Below are 18,709 nucleotides of genomic sequence, written 5' to 3'. Positions count from 1 at the left end.
TCAAGAGAGGGAAAGCGATAAAGAGAAAGTGAACGTTCTGGCCTTTTCTGCTGCTGAAGAACGGGTTCCTCTGAAACGCTGATGTTAGACAGAGCCTTTACATATGTGGCGGATAATGTCAGTGAAGTCAGGTGAAATACAGACTTTGCTTATCCTGTGTGAATGTGCTGCACATAACATGGGCTTTTCTAAATCACATGAGGTCCCATGCAAATAGGGCTTTAGATAACCATTAGCAACGTTAGCTAGCCAGCTGGCTAGCATCAGCTAGCTCACTAGTCATCTTCATTCAAATTTGACAGGAACAAAATAAACATCACCTTGTCTTGGCTTGTCTATCCACTAGTCCATCAATCACCAGCTCTTGTTTGGTTGGAATAAACCCTTAATTCTCTGCTGTAGATGTGAAAATATTCTGGCTGTCTTTCCCTGCTGCTTCTTTTATGTCCAACCTGCCGTGTGCTCTACATATAACATTTTCACATCTAACATGGTGAATTAAGAGTTTATTTCAACTAAACAAAAGATTGTTGAAACAGTTGAAAAACAAGTGAAGATGGTTTTGGTTAGATTTATTTAGTTTCTGACCAGTTTGAATCAAGATAACAATGTTTGCTAACAGTTATCTATGACACTGATGTGATTATCTAAATTCTTCAGCATGATACACAGATCAAATGGTAACTATTAATAACTATATGTATCAAATTAACTGTGAATAGTGAAGTAACTATTAATAACTAACTTCTCAGAGATGAAAAATCACAAAGTTTGTAGGTGAAGGCACTGTTACTGGACAGTAAAGGAAGGAAAGGAGAAAACAGACTTGCAGCTCATAAAACAGATATATGTCACACTACATTGTGTAAATAGAGAATATAGTTACTTTGGCTCATTTACCCTTTAATTTATTAGAAGCTTCAATGATCTAAACCTAAAGGAAAAGAGAACATGAAACATGAAAATATTAAAATATTATTATCGTTATATTTTTTTTGATTTTGTGACTTTATTTTGAAAATATATGTGCTGAGCAACTACATGTTAAGTCAGTGTTTTGTCATAGGATCCAGCAAGGGACGTTGGTACATTTCCAACTCTGCTGTTTGGTCCATCTGGATGGATTATCATCAGATTCTCATTTGCACCAAAAGAGAAAATCTTTCCTGTAATCCTTCACTGCATTCCCCCAGTAAACACAGACATATTACAAAGCTGCTGTTGCTTTTCACCTTACTGACATTTCCCTTGCTTTAAGTGCCCTGATGCCCAATTTCCCATCATGCTCTGACGCTCTTCTATCACACAATGTGTGATACAGGTGACCTGCAGCACTTGGCCCTTGTCAGCTTTTGGCCACATCTTTCATACTCATGTTTTATTTTATCCTCTACCCCTGTCTTGTCTTGCCTTGTCCTCGTCCTCTCATCCTGCTTGTGCTATCCAGCGGTATCATATCCTCCCAGTTACAAGAAGACGCCACCTCCTGTGCCCCCGCGCACCACCACCAAGCCTCTTATCTCTGTGACAGCCCAGAGCAGTACAGAGTCCACCCAAGATGCCTACCACGAGGCCAGGCATCCGCGGGGCGGTCTGTGGACCACGGATAGCCTTGGACGTCCCATCTACAGCTCCACGGACAGCCTGGACAGCGCCAAGGCGGTCACCATGGCCATGGAGTCAGCAGCAGGCAAGAGGCATGCGTCTTTGACCTCCGTCCAGACATGCGACAAAGCAGTGCTGGTGTCCAAGGCCGAGGAGTACCTCAAAACCCCACGTTCCTCTATTGGGATACAGGTAACAACATGACTGACAATGTTACGCTCACCACCCAGGCTTCAGGCTAATTACACCAATCTCATCTATCTTCTTCTGTCTGGTCCTGGCTGAAAAGATAATTCGTTTTTTGTCATTTTAATATTTCAACTGTGAATATGCATGTGAGCTGTCCTGTAAAATACAGTCAGAGTAAAACCATCCTTCATTCAGGCTTCCCAGTGAAGTCACTTTTAAATTTACCAAATATACTTTTTATTACTGAAGAAACACAACAGGCAAAATCTTTAGACACTGTAGGTAGTTTTTTTTCAATTGCATTGCACCATTTGTTTATTCATATCAAGAGGATTCGCCTAACACTTTCTAGACCACATCTGTAGTGCATGACTAGAATTCTCTGTCTGCTTCTGTCTCATTTTGTGTATTGTGTATTCTGCCTGTTGTTTTTATGAGCCCTTGTTATTTATTTAGTCTTGCTTGTTTTTATACTGTGATTGTAAGGTGTCCTTGAGTGCCTTGAAAAGCACCTTTAAATAAAATCCATTATTATTATTATAATGGGAGCAGAATATGCAGCATTGTGTGTAAACCCATGCTTTGTTAACCTAGAAAAAGAAGTAAGAGAGGGAGCAGCGTCAGCAGGAGCAAAGCAGTGAATCAGAGAAATAAAGTGTAATTTTCTGATTGTTTCACAGTGGTTATATTCTGAAGCCCTGAAACGTCCTGAGTAAAGAAAAACATGTGAAAATAGGAAAATACAGACGGAGGGCCGGGTCTCTGCTGATACAGACATCATCACACTCATCACTCTACTACACACTTCTGCTTCTTTAAGTAGAGGTTACCTGATGGGGCCTATAATACCTTATGACTATCTATACTCACCTATACACAAATCAACAGTCAAATTTAGGATTTGATTGAATTAAGGACTAATTGTATGCTGTAATAGTCCATGCAGTATGTAGAGCATAAGGTACGGTGAGCGAGTCATTATTTCGAAACAAATGCAGAACCCAGACACAAAGTTAAGGGGATTTGTATCACCCTGAAGGGATGCCTGTAATTAGTCTGCTTTCTTGTTTACCAAAAAACAATAATTTGACACAAAACGTTAATTTAAGAATAATTTTACTGGTTAAAAATAATTTGCTCCTCTAGAGTCTATGATCAGAATTGGATCCATAACGGTCTGCTATTCATAGCAACGGTCTGTTCTTCATAGCAACAGTCTGCTATTCAGAAATAACAGACCTCAAGATTGACCTACACCTCAGAATTGAGTATTTAAGAAAGCCAAGTATTAACATAAGTTATCATTGTATGTATTAAGTAAAGTGAAGTACATATCGATACATCTATGATGGTTTGTCATTATGACATTAAATTCTTGGTGGTAAGTAAAGTGCAGTATTCTTCTATGTGCATTTTCATGCATATAGAAGAATACTGCAACATAAGAAAGCAATGTCACACCAACAACAGGCACTTCCAGGTAGAAAACTGGCTGTTGATTTGAATTGCAGAGTTATGTAACATCTGAAAACTTATTTTTAAATTTCTGCTGTTACTTTCAGCTATGATTGCAGTGTTTAAATATATAGCTAAACACAGTGTTCTGACCTATCTAATGGAAGATGGTAGTGAGACAACCAGTAAATCAGACAAATAAAACGTTATTTTGCGATTGCTTCATAGAGTTTATGTTCAAAGGACAAATAAACATCCCCTAAACCCCAACACAGCCACTCAACAGTGTGCTAATCAGTCTAACTGTATCTCAAGTTGTCATTTTCTTTAGATAGGCTAAATGAGGTCTCCAACCTGAAGTTAGTAAAAGCATAAAACATGTATTTTAAATGAATAAAATGTATATGTTTGAAATCACATCATGGAAAAAGAAATCATACAACATGCTGCCATTAAATTATTTAATTATATAAATATGTGTGTGACACAGGGGTTTTCTACCCAGAAGTTATTGTAAACATGCACTGTGATTTGTTCTAGATGTAATCATAATGTATTATAACCCCCAACAGTCAAGCTATAACATCCATAAGACACTTATGAATAATTATGTTCCATTTATAATGTTTTAGAAATGTAACTGATTTAGTGTATCAGAGAGAATTGTGTGTTTATGAGTGTAGTCATTAAGCATTATGAATGCATTAATAGTGATTGCCTCCATAGCACACTATAGACGCGGTGTTCATACAAAGTGTTAACAGGGGATTTGTCATTAAAAACTCTACATCCACCCAAGAGAGACAAATTAATAATCTTGTCATTTTTTTGGTATTACAGATTCCCAAATGTCCCAATCTGTGTGAAGTGCTCTACAAGGTTTTGGAGTCTTGTTGACCTTTACATGTGTCAGACTACAATTACATGGACAGGGTCTATTCAAAGGCAGCAGCAATGAGGATCTCTCATTTTCTCTGTGTTCTAGTTTGTAATCTGGGTGCTTTACCTGCTCAGTTTTCCTTGAGCTAACTGATAGCATTGGCCTGATCATAAAATAGTCCATACCAAGAGGTAGTATCTCCACGGCAAGATAAAGATTCTTCGTTGTGTGCTTACTGTCTGACTAACTTAAGCAGCCGCTGCATCTCCTGGAGGCAAGTGTCCTCAGTTGTTAGCTCCATGTTGGAGGTGGCTGTTGCCCACAGACACCTCTTGTGTGCTATGCTAAGTATGGTGTCCAAAAGAATTGATGGTCCTCTTGCAAATGCAGCTGTTTAGAGTGGACACTGCCAGTTTCAGTTAGCTCATGATATCATTGCCAATTTTCTATTTACAGTTTGCTTAGTGCCAAAATCCTGGATAAGGTAAAACTTCTCAACCTCAGTGACATCAATCATGTGTCCACACTGCAAAAGTACATTTTGGTACTTTAATGGGATAGTTTGGATTATGTGAAGTAGGGTTGTATTAAGTGGTTATCAACAGTCGGTGTATTACTTACAGTAGATGGCGGTCGGTGCCTCCAATATGAGGAAGCCTCAGTGTAGGAAGCTAAGCAATGTGCTGAAGTCAGCAAGGTCACACAGCCAAACATATTTTACTTAAAAAAGGGTCCACCTAAAAAAATCAATATCAGTTAACTCTATATTTAGAATATTTTCACCACTTTACAGGAAATAACTGTTATATAAGCCAAATATCACACTCTCCAAACCAACCAGACTCCATTGGGGAAGAAACAGAAATTTTACTTCACAGAATATGGGAGTTGCTAGTCTACCACTGCCTCACCTGATTAGTTTGTTTGTGTTATTGTGTGACTTCTGTGAATCCAAACTAACACCAAAGTCACAAAACAACACAAACTAACTAACCGATGGAGGCAGCAGAAGACCAGCAACTCCTGTGGTCTGTGAGTCTGATTGTGAGTGCAGTGTTTGGTTTATGTAATAGTGGTTTCCCATCAGATAAGGAATTCTGACAAGCTAAAGCACTGACAATATTCTAAATACAGCCTGCCTCACTTTTTCCTGGTTATGGCTAAAATATTTTGGTGCTCATTCTGTCCACACCAGTACATTAATTAGCATCTGTGCTGGTACTCTTCTCTGCTTCTCCAAAGTGGGGATATGCCAGCCGCCATCTACTGTAGGTAACACACTGACTATGGCTAAGTGCCTCATACAACCCCACTTGAAATAATCAGAACTATCCATTTAAGTGCTGGTTTCTCACAATTGCACTGTCTGTTGGTTCCCCATCTCTGCACCATCTGCCTGGCATGAAGGATGGGTGCAGAGTGGCAATTCATTCCTGGCTGTCAGCCTCTCTTATGGTTCTTGTTAAGCACTTAAAAGACACCTGTGCGGAATTATTACAGGCCCACATGAGTAAAATAAGCTGCTTTGTAGCTTTGGAAATGATGTTATGTACTGGTCCATCAATTAAGAGTAGATTTTTGGAATTGTTTAAAGCCCCAGTCAAAACCAAATGAACCCACCAATTATATTGCTAGCTGAGAGATGAAAATGGAAACTAGATTCGTCTGTAATAGTGCAAGAAATGTCTAAATGTCAAGCTGTCCTTTTCAGCAGTAGACATGTGTGTCTGTACTATGAATCATGATAATTTGAGTATTCTCTTGTCTGTATTTACCAGGTGGAAACTGTGACAGACTCTGAGACTGAAAGTAAAGGCCTTCCCCAGTTCCATTCAATAGGAATCCAGGTGGAGGATCACAAACGGTATGTGGCTCAGACAGAACAAACACACAGTGTCCATAGTCCAATTTAAATATCTTTAGACTGGATTTCACTGACAAAGATCCAAGCTTAGTTCTTAGAGCTGAAAATATAAGTAAACAAGTAAATTTAAATAAATAAATAAAATTTGAGTGCAGTCAGGATCTAGCAGCATTAGCATGAAAACGGGATGGTGCTGCTTTTAGCTGCTCTGTATTCCTCAACAAAATGCTACATTGTTTGCTAGCTAGCTAAAAGGTTAATGAAACACTGCATTGTTTACTAACTAACTAACTAACTAAAAACATCAACAAAAGCATTTTGTTCTAGTTAGCTGAAAAGTTTAAACTTTACATTGTTTGCTAGCTAGCTACAATGTGAACAAAACATTAGCTACTTTGTTTGCTTGCTAGCTAAAAAGTTAACAAACATTATATTGTTTGTTAGCAAGCTAAAAAGTCAATTCACCTGGAGTGGATAAAAGAAGGGACGCATCATGAAGCTCAACTGGTTTGAGTCCCTTAAAGTTCTTCCAACTTGAACTTGAGTATTTTGTTCAATACATCTTGTGAAAAAAAAGTCAAACATCCACAACTTTATGTTTAAAGTTAATAGTGGATCACATCTTAAATTGGGGTTTAAAGTTTTGACACAACAGAATCGAGGTTTAGAAAATAAAGGTGTTTGAGGTTTAAAGAGAGGTTTAATTTAATCTTTCTTACTTTTAGCATAGTTTGATACACACTTTAAAATGAATGATTGACTAATGATTTAATTGAGTTTAAAAATAAATCCTTGTTGAGCTGCATTTTTTAACTTGTGGTTTTTTAGGCATGGGAGGTTCAAGCGCTCCAACAGTGTGACCACTGCAGTACAAGCAGACATGGAATTGGAGGGCTTCCCCTCCATGGAAGACAAGGGCCTGCAGTTTGGCGGTGGCTTCGGTCGCCACTCTGAGCCCAGCACGCCCACGCAGTACGGTGCCATCCGTACGGTGCGCACACAGGGCCTGTTCAGTTACAGGGAGGACTACCGGCCCTCCAGCGGGCCCCCCAGCCCACAGCCTGAACCCTGGCTGGTCGAACCCAGTCTGGAGAGCACCGAATCGGGCCGAGTGTCCCCCCTCCGCAGGGACGGCAGCTGGTTCATGCAGCTCCTTCACAATGAAACCAAGCGGCTGGAGGGATGGTGCAAAGAGATGGAGAGAGAAGCAGAGGAGCATGACCTGTCAGAGGAGAGTGAGTGTCCTAAAGAAAGCTACATGCTTCTCATATCAGGTGCTGCTTTTGTTGAATGAGGTCAATGTTTTCATAATATGTGATGATCTGTGGCTTATTTCTTCTTTTTTTTTTTGCAGTGTGTATCATAGTTATTAGAGTTTTGTATTTTTCATTAGTTTTTAATTTTGTTTTTAATCTTTGTTTTCAATTCAGTTTAGTTTCCATACTGGGTTTGCTCTTTTCAGATTAGTTTTTTTGCTCATTGTTCAATGCTTAGTTTTAGTTTAGTTTTTATTAGGTTCATTTTTAGTGTATATTATTATATTTCTAATTATTTTTTTTGTTTTTATAGTATGAGGTAGGGGTATTTATCAGGGTCAAGATTTAAAAAGTTCACAATAGGTATTACAATACAAACACAACACTTTGTGAAGGGCAGGCAGATTACTCACTGATAGACATAAACATATGCACCATTGCCTCTGCTTGCTTGTTGTGTTGAACATATTGACAAAGACCAAAACTGAAGACATTTCCTGTATATCTTTATTCTATTTTAATTAGATTTGTGAGTGCACAACATTGCACCATTTAATTTTTTTGTTTCTTTTTATTTTGTGAAACACTCACAGTATTAGGCGTCGTGTTGACAATGAAACCACAGAATCGTGATAGGCGTTCTGTGAGCAGATTGGATCCTGGTGAATGGCTGAAAGATATTGCTCAACATGTTGTCCTTTGCCAAGCTGTCAATGATGAAACCAAAATGTCTCTTTCTCGCTTTCTCTTCGTGTGTGTGTGTGTGTGTCCATCAGTCCTAGGAAAAATCCGGAGTGCAGTGGGAAGTGCTCAGCTACTAATGTCTCAAAAGTTTCAGCAGTTTTACTGGCTATGTCAGCAGAATCTGGTGAGTAGTAGTTTTATTGACCTACATGCTGTTAATATGTTACATGGAAGAAAAAACACAAAAGATTAGGAGGTAAATGGAAACACTTACTGTAAGAATATGGTACAAGACATTGTAGTGTAATGTTCAACTAATGCACGACTCATGATGATTTAATATGCATGAATTGATTCAGAATGCATCATGAATTCCTGTTGCTTACTATTAACAAATGATTAAGTCACTATGAATTAATGTGATTAGTTTACGCTCAATAGATTATCAGTTAAGGCATGTTAATTCACAGTTACTTCATTCATTGATATGTGATCAAATCAGCTGGATTTCACTTACATAAAAAAACTCAGCTTCTCTGAAAGCTGAACAGTACCTCAGAGAAATATGAAACTATGTTTTTAATCAAACTGGTTGTTAGATACAAGCATTTAAATAAATAAACTTTTATGTAACTGAAACTTGATTGTATATGTAAATTAATATGTGAAGTAACTGTAAATTGAAATTCTTTACCTGATGGTCTATTAAGCTTGAACTAATGACAAAGCCATAATTACTTGACCATTTGTTAGTGGTTAACAAGAGGACTTCATGATACATCCTGCATTAAATCATGCATTCAATTATTATGTGTCTTACAGTAGTTAATTCATGACTAGAGATATAAGTAATCCTGGCCATTCAACATTCAATATACAAAAATATGAATATCGCGCACCAATTAGTAAGATGTCAGTATATAGACTCCAGTGTCCAAGGTAGGAGGAGGCTTCTTTTTCTAAAAAATGAAGAAATTAATGTGAACTAGTTCCTTTTTGGGACTGTGAACTTAACTGAACTTTGAACTCGCTCTTTTTAAGTGTGAACTTGCACAACACTGCCTGAATGGAATTGCAGGTGTGTTGTTCTTAACAAATGAATAAATGAAAAACGTGGTTGACTAAGACTGATCTCACTGACTAACTATTATTGTTGCCCATTTTACATTTATACACTTTAGATAAAGCGCGTTAACATTAATACTGAGTGTCTGTTTATGAGTCTTAAGAAATTAAAAATCTTTTAGGATTAGATGTTTATAACAATTAAACTGAGCAATAAGTCAATGGAGTCTGGCAGGCAGTCACTGAACTCCATCTCCAGACAACAGATGGTCAACTTACAGTGTAACTTGTCGTTACTTGTCATTGTCAAAGTATAATGTTGCGCTCACCTTGCGCTCATGCAAGTTCATTCAAGCTTCAAGTGTGGGGACGAAGGGGTGGGTGAGGACAACACTTTTCAGCCATTGATTTACCATCTGTGGCACCTGCTCACTATTTGATCCGCAGTACTCTTTTTCAAATGCAAAGGTGTTACATATTGTGCCCTTATCGAAAGTGTTAATTCTCGTTACTGGGTAAACTGGGAGAAAGAGAAACCCATCAGCAGGGTTTCTCTTTCCCTGAGCTCTGAGAAGGTGCTCGGCCTGACGCTGCACTTGTGTGCCTTCCAGAAATAGACCACGGAGATCAATAGTGAAGCGGTCCCTCTGCCGCTATTGACCTCGCAGTAAACGAAAGGGGAATTCCAATAGGAAGCAGCACCCATGTTGAGGCCATCCATTAATGCACGGAGGCAGCAGTTTGAAAGGGATCTCAGCGTTTGAATAATGGACTGCCACACCGTCTCACTGTTTAGCCCTCATGTCACATCAGCTGGAAACTCATACCTTTTCTAATGCTAAATATCCACAGAGTCAGCATATATTAGAAGATGACGGAATCATAAGTGGGAATGTTTCTGCAGATACAGTGGAGAGACAGACAGGCAGCCCCTTCATCTCACCTTAGTAAAGCGTAGCTAATTTTTTAAATGAAATGCAAAACCTTGTGGAGGTGGTTGCCTGCTTTCTCGCTGCCTTATGCTATTTTTTGTGCATTTGCGTGTGTGTGTCTTAACTCGGTGTGTTGCTCTTTTTGGATGGTTTTGAGCCGCACTCTCTCCCTCTCTCCCCATAGATAATGGGATGATGAATTAAGTCTAACATTGGTAGTGACAAGCCTTAGATTGCCCTGAGCTCTCAGACGTGTCTGAATGAGAGAATGATTCTGTTTCCCTGCTGGACGGAGGAGGAACTGCATGATGTGTCTATAAAAAGTTCGACTCGGCAGACCTTTTCCGTGGCCTGAGATGACCCTCATTCTGTTCTGGCTGTCTACAGGAGTAAAGAGCACATGGCTGTATGTGGCTGTCTGATTGTGTGAGCTGTGGTTTGCAGCTGACACATAAGTCAAATTGGTGGACATCATGAACAGCATTGCACCACAGAAATGCAGCAACATGAGCACCATTTTTTGTCATTTAAATCTCACTTATGATCATTTTGCAAAAAAAAATTAACTTTTTTTTTATCTACAATGATAAACTATTGCCAACAGTTCTGATTACTGTTTTGTAAAGAAAAAAAAAAGGTCAAGATTAAATGTAAATATTTTGTGGTTTCCTTACTCCTTTATGACAGTAAAGTGAATATGTATGGGTTCTGGACAAAACAGGACATTTGAGGACATCATCTAGGGCTTTGGGAACCACTGATTGACATTTTTTAGCATTTTCTGGCATTTTCTTAATCAATTAGCAGATTACTCAACAATGAAAGTTATTAGTTGTACCGCTGTGATTTTTTTTTCCCCAATAACACCTTTGCCGACAGCAGTTCACACAGGCTTGGTGTTGGAATGGTGCTTGATTTGAACCAATTACCATTGGTGAATAGCATGTCCCTCTGTTTCTCCCATGTGTTCTGTTCCCTCTGCATCTGACCATAAAAATGACCTTTAAGAATCTTTAATTATTGTTGCTACAGCACACAGTAGACCAGCCCAGCTGTTACATAAAAAAGATTCACATAAAGGCAGCAACTGTCGGTCAAAGTTATGAATCATCATTGGTGCTGTACTGCCACACAGTGGTGGGAATGGTGAGGTTCAAATGTTGAGGTGGCCTTGAGTAGCAATCTGTCCTGAGAGTAAATTGTAAAATGTGTTTTTGAATCTGTTTACTATGATACAGGGGATTCACAGCAGGTATTTGTTTAGTCTTGCAATTAGCAAGTAATGAAGATGGGAAACCATTTCACTTAAAAATCCCACTACATTTTGTGCTCCTCTGTCTCTCCAGGACCCCAGTGCCATGCCCAGACCCACATCTCAGGACCTGGCTGGATTCTGGGACCTCTTGCAGCTTTCCATCGATGACGTCACTGCCAAGTTTGATGAGCTGCAGCAGATCAAGAGCAACCAGTGGCAGCTGGTGGAGAGCCCAGAGAAGAAGGTAACACTGGGACTCCACACATGCATAATAATTAGTCTTAATGGGCCCCAAATGAACTTGCTCTGCTTTTAAAGAAAACTGCAGTAACAACGTTTGCCTTCTTTTTTAGGTTTGTAACCAGCAGGAGGTTAATCATTCTTATCATAACACTGCAGGGACAACGTCAGGAGGCAACATCAGTTTAGTTTAGACAGCCAGGAGCATCCTCTAAAATGTTTTCCTGTTAAAATCATCAGTTGCGTCTCCACAATAATGTGGGACTTGTTTTATCTGCCTGATCCGGTTTGTCATTGTAATTCATCACCTGCTTTTGGTCCGAGATAATGTAAGGTAAAGTAGTGAACAATAGCGCTTAAGCCTGCTTTTCATCAGTATGAAGTGATGTCAAAGCAGTTGAACTCAATGGAAATTCATACCGATGGTAGGATTTAATTCTTACACTAAATTGACATTTTCAGTGGCTATTTGTGCTATTTGCTAGCTTTTACACAGAGCACTGATTTAGTCTTGTCTGGTAAGTATTAATCAATCAAACTGTATTTGTGTAGCACCTTTCATACAGATTACTGCATTTTAAAGTGCTTAATGTAGGCCGTAATAGAGTTAAATAAAAAATATTGAACAGAATGAATAGACAATGAATAGAATAGACAATACAAAAACATAGTGTAATAGATTTAAAAGCAATAATAATAATAATAATAATAATAATAATAATAATAATAATGATAATAATAATGAAATAGATTTATTATATATATATATATATATATATATATATATATATATATATATATATATATATATATATATATATATATATATATATATAGAACTGTGCAAATATTAATGATCAGAAAATCAATACTCAGTATCCAGCGGCTGAAGTAAAAGTACATTTGTGCGAGTGGTGCCTGTAGCTGAGCGTTTGTAAGAAGCACATTTAGACGGTAATGTGTTTGTAGAGATACACAGGATCCTTCAGGGCACTTGGATAATTATCTTCATGCTACAGTTGTAGTTGTAAGCGAGTTATTTACCTCCAACAGTCAAGAGGCACATTGCAAGCTCCATGAAGCTGAGCCCTAACGGTGACACAGATGCTCTGTACTGGGCTTCTTTCCTTCAAGGCAGGCACAGTTTTACACCAACACCAGCTTGCCTTATCGAGCAATCAGAAAAGCTTGCCTCGCATTCAAAAGTTCTTAGTGTGTTCAGATTTGTGGGTCATCTGGGTGAAAATTTACTGCCTTTACAAGGACTTTACAAAGGTAATGTTCTGGCTACATAATCATTGATAGCAGCTTCTGTTGTGTTTCTAGATGCTTTTTGTTTGACCAAACGGCTTCTGGGTCACATGAGGCAGATTTTGTTCATACAGTGTTTTTCTGCTGCATAAATAAAGAGCACCTCAGCAGCAGAGTGAGTTGAAGATGAATTCTCATATTGTGGTTTCTGCTGCTGGTGGAATTTTGTTTTATGCAAAAAGCTTACAAAAGCATGCATATCCAAACGTACTAAATACTAGGTGCTGACAGAAATACATGTCAAAAGGAAGGAAAATAGAGTCTGCATACCATATAATCCTCCCATGAACATGTTTAATACCACCATGTGATGTTTAGGGAATTTATTTCAGAGACACGCCTTACAAGTGCCTGTCTAAGGGATCACCTCACAGATCATGTGATCACAAAATGCTAATCTTTTAATTGTCTGATACAACAACCTAAAATACTCCACATAGAAGAGGTTCCCCAAGGAACATTTTGTTTCTTACAATTGTCTTGTTTTGTCTTACGAGAAATAAATGAGATTATTATTTTGAGCTGGTTTAAGTCTCACCTGTTTTTTTTCTAAACCTCTTAGGATAAAAAAGGAGCAAAACAGAAGAAAAGCAGGAGATCTTTTTAATTTGGCCACTGAGACAAATTTAAGATCTCATTTAAGATGGCTGAGTTTTCTTTTAGATCTCACTGTTATCTTAAGAGTTGATTATTTAAGACAAATTTAAGATCAGTACAGTGAGATAAAAAAAAAAAAAAAGAATGTCTTAAGATCTTCAGTTGGGATCAAACTAGTTTCAGGCTGAGACAAAACAAATGCAATTTGTCAGGAGCCAAATTTAAGAAGTTGAAAATAGTCAAAGTCTCATATTGATCTTAAATTAAGCTCATTTATGTCTAGGAGAAACAAGACTAGACAGATGTAAGAAATCTTATTTTGAACTTCTGCAACAACCTTCAGTCTAACAGTAAGCCTTTTGCACACATGGTCTATTTCGACCAAACCCATAATCTTTTCCTAACCCTTAACCATGTAGTTTTGTGGACTAAATGTAACCAAACTGCAACAGAAGACATTTTTTAATGAAGATAACAATTCAACCAAATCTCAAAATAAGTCAACAATAAGTTTCCTATGGGAGCCAAACCCAAATGTCCTCAGTGGAAGTCCTGTATTCAGCCCATTCATTCACTACAACCTACTCTGGAGTGGTTTGCTATTTATACTAAATCACCTGTTTTTCTACAGCCTTTCTGCCAGAAAGGCCCATCTGCCAGCGCCTGGCTCTGTTGACTATACACACATGTACCCATGGTACCGCAAGTCCTTATATTAAAGGCTTATAGCCAAATTTAGCTAAACTACACACTTCATAGTGAATAAAATTCCTATTAGCATTCAATTTATCTGCACTGATTCAACATTTATCAGTCCTAACTGATTTCCTTATGAAATTAAGCTACTAGAGCAGTGTTTCATCCGCTGGTTAATATTGCTTTTTTCCCTCATAACCCTGAATTATGAGTTCTTTTACAGAGCTGAATACATTTTCTCTCACGCTTTGAATAATTTACAGAAGCTCTGAAAGGCAGGTGAGAAAAGAAAATTTTGGTGATTCATTTTCTAAGCCTGATCTGAAGTTTTATCTCCTGTTCTTTATAACTTAAGAATAGGTGAAAAACAGGTTTTGCCAGTTCCTTTTATTTCTTTCATCTGTGAAACAGGTGGGAAAAACGTTTTGTCAAGTTTTCACAGATGATAAAAAGGGAATTTAATATTGGCAAAACATTTTTTTTCACATGGCAAAACTTTGACCTGTTCTTGAGGAGAAATATGTGATACCTTTACCCTACTAAGTCATAATAAGAGAGAGATTAAAGAAACAAGCTAAGTGTAAAGACTGGTTTCTCTTCTACAACGTTAAAGCAGGTTCTCCAGTGTAATTTCCATTCCGATGTGGAACATCTGTTTTTGTTTTGGCCTGTGTGTTTCCACCCATCTCACGTTTATTCACTTAACGTAAAAAGTAGATGTTTATAACGGTTAGAAAGAGTAATATATTAACAGAGTCTGGAAAGTAGTAAAGCTGACAGTTTGGAGCAGTGGGCTTTTGGTTTCAGGATAACAGGCTTAGCTTCACATTGACAGACAGTTGGCAGAATTATAAATAACTGATCAACTGACAGCATAGGACTCGCCGCTTATCATTGTCAAAGTATATTGTTGTGCTCGTCATGCGCTCATGTAGGTTCAGCGTCGTTGCAACCTGCCTGAGCTTTGAGTCTGGAGAGGAAGGGGTGGGGAGAAACAACTTGCTCCAGTATTTTGAATTTGGACTGCAGTACCCATGTTTAAATGCTAGGATGTACATACATTATGGTATCAGCAAATGGATCGCTAGAATTTCTTTTCCTACTTGCTTCTGAGGGCTTCCGTAATAATGACATAATATACGATGGCCAAACTATATAAAGTTTAAAATGACTAGAATGAAAAACATTGCTGTTATCAGTTTTATGGGTGTGTGATCCTTTCCATTAAGGGCTGGTGCATACTTAATTGTGCCTGGCACACATGGACAATCCTAACAACTGTCTGAGCTGTAAACCACCGATTGAGATAAACTGTGTTATTTGCATTTCTGCCCTGTGAATCAACTTGTTCTGTTGGAAACATTGCTATATTAATATGCCACCGTTTGTTGCTCTGTGCTCCAATAACACTTGAGCCAAGCCCCCAGGAAGAGCATACGGCTTTGAAGCCAATTTGACATAGATACACTTTTTAATCATGTCATTCTGTATCCTAAGGAGCGGAAGTGGCCACCTCTGCCAAAGCGGCCGACCAAGGGGCGTGCCGGTGTAACGCGAGAGCGCTCTCTGGACCTTCAGGACCGCCAGCGACAGGAAGCCCGCAGACGCCTCATGGCTGCCAAACGAGCAGCTTCTTTTAGACAGAACTCAGCCACCGAGAGGGCAGACAGCATCGAGATCTACATCCCTGAAGCCCAAACACGGCTTTGAGGTCCACGGATTCATCCTCAGCTCCTCTTGTCCACCTCCACCCGACACCAGCTCGTGGCGTCACACATCCAGCCTCCTCCTGCTGTCATCATCTGTCACCACTCGTCCACTGTTTCATCATCTGTTGCCATTCTCTGGGCTGTCCTTACTGAAGCTACTCTAGGCAAGATTTCAGTTGAAAATGAATCCTTTTTAATAATGTGGCACTGCCATGGGGAGGAACGCCCCATTTTCCCTGAGCGAGAAATCAGGTGAGTCAGGTGTGGACGGTCGTTTTCACTGAGAAAGTAATAAATAAAACATGTCAAATGAGGCCCAACACTGAGATAACTGGACACACCAGCGTTAGACCTTTTGCCTCTTGTCCTTTTGGTATTCTTTGTTAAAACTGAACACAGGCCAGATGAATTGGTAGACACGAGCCACTAATACATGATGTTGCCTAGTGTAGCTTTAAACCCACAAGGGACCCTTTGCACCACAAGAATGAGCTGCTATACCCCAAAATCAACATTTCACCTGATATTTATTTAAGCAACATTAATTCAAGTTTGTGATTTAGTTTGGCATTGCCATTATTATCTTGTGCATTGTTGCCATTGTCCTGCTGTAAGAAAGGGTAATGTTATACTTGCCACATTTAAAGGGAAACACAAAGTGCAACTTTTCTAGAGTTTCTCACCAGCAACAATGGTCTTGGGCTAAAGCACCCTGAGTGAAGGAACAGCGACTGAGACAGTTTCTAACTGTCTAAGCGATGTGAAAAAGCCTTTAAAAATTTGTAGATTATTGTATTTTATGAGGTGCAAACTTCACACCCAGCCTTTTCTATGGTGGTGGGTAAAACCTGGTACCTTGTTTGATTTCTTTTAATTTCCTGACAATAACAGTCAAAACACTAATCAAAAAATGTTTGTGTGGAAGGGCTTCTTGGACTCAGATTCAGTTTGTTTGAGGTGCTTTTTGGATAAGCTTACATGTGTACAAAAAAATAAAAATCACACAAACCCCAAGGCACTCTCTTTTAAACAAAAATGCCTGTATTGTCATGGCATTGCGAAGTTAAAACAAACATGTTTCAGCATCAAGCTTCATCAGGCTCTTTGACTCACTGACAAAGCCTTGATGCCAAAACATTTGTTTTAAGATCTAACATGACCATGCAATGACAGTAAAGGCATGTTGATTGTTTACTGGATAGTATTTGAGTGGGGCTGTATGACGTCAGTATCGACAGTCAGTGTATCACTCACTGCAAATGCTGGTCCACACGCCCTCAGTTTGGGAAAGCAGAGAAGAGCACCAGTATGGAAGCTACGCGATGTACTGCTGTGGACAGGGTCTGGGCAAAATGAATTTTAGCCACCTAAAAAGAAAGGAACAGTATCAGTTTAAGTGTAAGCTTTATTTAGAAAATTTTCACTGCTTTACTTTGAAGTCAGACAGTCTTTTGCCATGGGAAACCACTGTTATCCAAGCCAAATATCGCTCTCTCCAAACCAACCAAGCTCCATAGCTGAAGTCAGTCATTTTACCTCAGAGAACACAGGAGTTGTTGGTCTACAGCTGCCTCTATCTGTTACTGTTCATGTTATTGTGTGACTTTTGTGAACCTAACTTTTTAAAACTCCAAATCACACAATAACACAAACTAACATATCAAGACAGTGGTAGACCAGCAACTCCTGTGTTCTGTGAGGTAAAATGACATATTTTGTGTATGGAGTTTGGTAGGTTTGGAAAGACCAATATTGGCTTTGATAACGACGGTCTCCTGACAGAAAAGGCTGTCTGACAGCAAAGCTAAGTGGTGAAGATATTCTAAATATAGCAAACACTTAAACCGATATTGATTTCTTTAGGTGGACCTTTTTTAAGTGGCTGAGATACGTTTTGCTGCTGACCCCATCTACAGCAGTTCATTGCTTAGCTTCCATGCTGGTACTCATCTCTGCTTCTCCAAATCGGGGGCAATCAGGAGCTGCCATCTACCGGAGGTAATACACCAAGTATTGATAAGTACATCATACCCCCCACTTAAAATAATCCAAACTATCCCTTTAAATGATAGTGCCTAAGACTTTTTGTGATTTTTGTATATTTGGAATAGAAAGGTGTTTAAAATGTTCGTCAGCATGTCTAAAGTGCTGCACAACTGTACTCTTTGCTATCTTTCTAGCTATGTATCATCTATATCTCATTAACCAGGCATGCTGCAGCTGTTGACCAGTGTTGCTGAATGAGATCTGAAAAAAAAAGGATCAAAATACTCGATCATCATTACAGCATTTATCCATCTTCATTCCTGACACACCATCCCCTCTTAGGACTAGACATTTTTAAGCTATGTACGTTATTTGCTGCTGGATGCATTTCCATTGCAGAACAAATATGAATTATTAACAAAAGACAGTGTTGCGCAGCCTGGAAGAGGTGACTGTATCGAACAAATGCATTTTGCACCTTATAATATTCATGTTTGTATTTCCAAGGGAAATGTAGTTTATGAAGCTCATGTGATATTGTTGCAGTTGAATTGCAAGGACAGATATGGAAAATTTACTACAGAATTTCATGTTACTCTATAGGTCATATAAACTGCACCTTGTGTTTGTTTTGTTTTCATTTCTTTCAGATGGCGTTCAGGCCTCTCATACTTACAATATTGTGATTCTAACACTTTTAATTCTACTTACAATTATCTATCATATGACCAACATCACAAACTACAGTATACATTTAATATTTAGTATTTATAGTTGAAGCAGTGGGTTGATTTGACAGTGCATTTGTCTTGCTTATTAAGGGGTGTTTCTCAGCTAACGGAAACCATATCTCATAAATACACTGCATCCAACCCTTTGTTCCAAGTGGGGGACATAATGAAAACACTTCTGTTGTTATTTTTGATCTGCTCATGTAGTCTAGGAAAGACAGGTGCAAATGACACTTTAACAATATTCAGTTACT

General features: G+C 38.6%; 1 protein-coding gene across 1 annotated transcript in view; it reads left to right on the top strand.

The window, feature by feature from the left end:
- Positions 1 to 16,444, top strand: part of dlgap2b (discs, large (Drosophila) homolog-associated protein 2b) — a 118,099-nt gene extending 101,655 nt beyond the window's left edge. The window contains exons 8-13 of the mRNA XM_084737077.1: positions 1,448 to 1,797; positions 5,908 to 5,993; positions 6,822 to 7,228; positions 8,026 to 8,117; positions 11,277 to 11,429; positions 15,527 to 16,444. Coding sequence (XP_084593203.1) covers positions 1,448 to 1,797; positions 5,908 to 5,993; positions 6,822 to 7,228; positions 8,026 to 8,117; positions 11,277 to 11,429; positions 15,527 to 15,739 — 1,301 coding nt within the window. The 3' untranslated portion in view covers positions 15,740 to 16,444. The remainder of the gene's footprint in view (positions 1 to 1,447; positions 1,798 to 5,907; positions 5,994 to 6,821; positions 7,229 to 8,025; positions 8,118 to 11,276; positions 11,430 to 15,526) is intronic.
- The last annotated feature ends 2,265 nt before the right edge of the window (positions 16,445 to 18,709 follow it).

The sequence above is a fragment of the Lutjanus erythropterus genome, chromosome 15 (assembly GCF_056507025.1).
Source record: "Lutjanus erythropterus isolate fLutEry1 chromosome 15, fLutEry1.hap2, whole genome shotgun sequence".
Taxonomy (NCBI): Eukaryota; Metazoa; Chordata; class Actinopteri; order Lutjaniformes; family Lutjanidae; genus Lutjanus; species Lutjanus erythropterus.
Note: the sequence above shows the minus strand (reverse complement) of the source record. Positions and strands in the feature narration are given on the sequence as shown.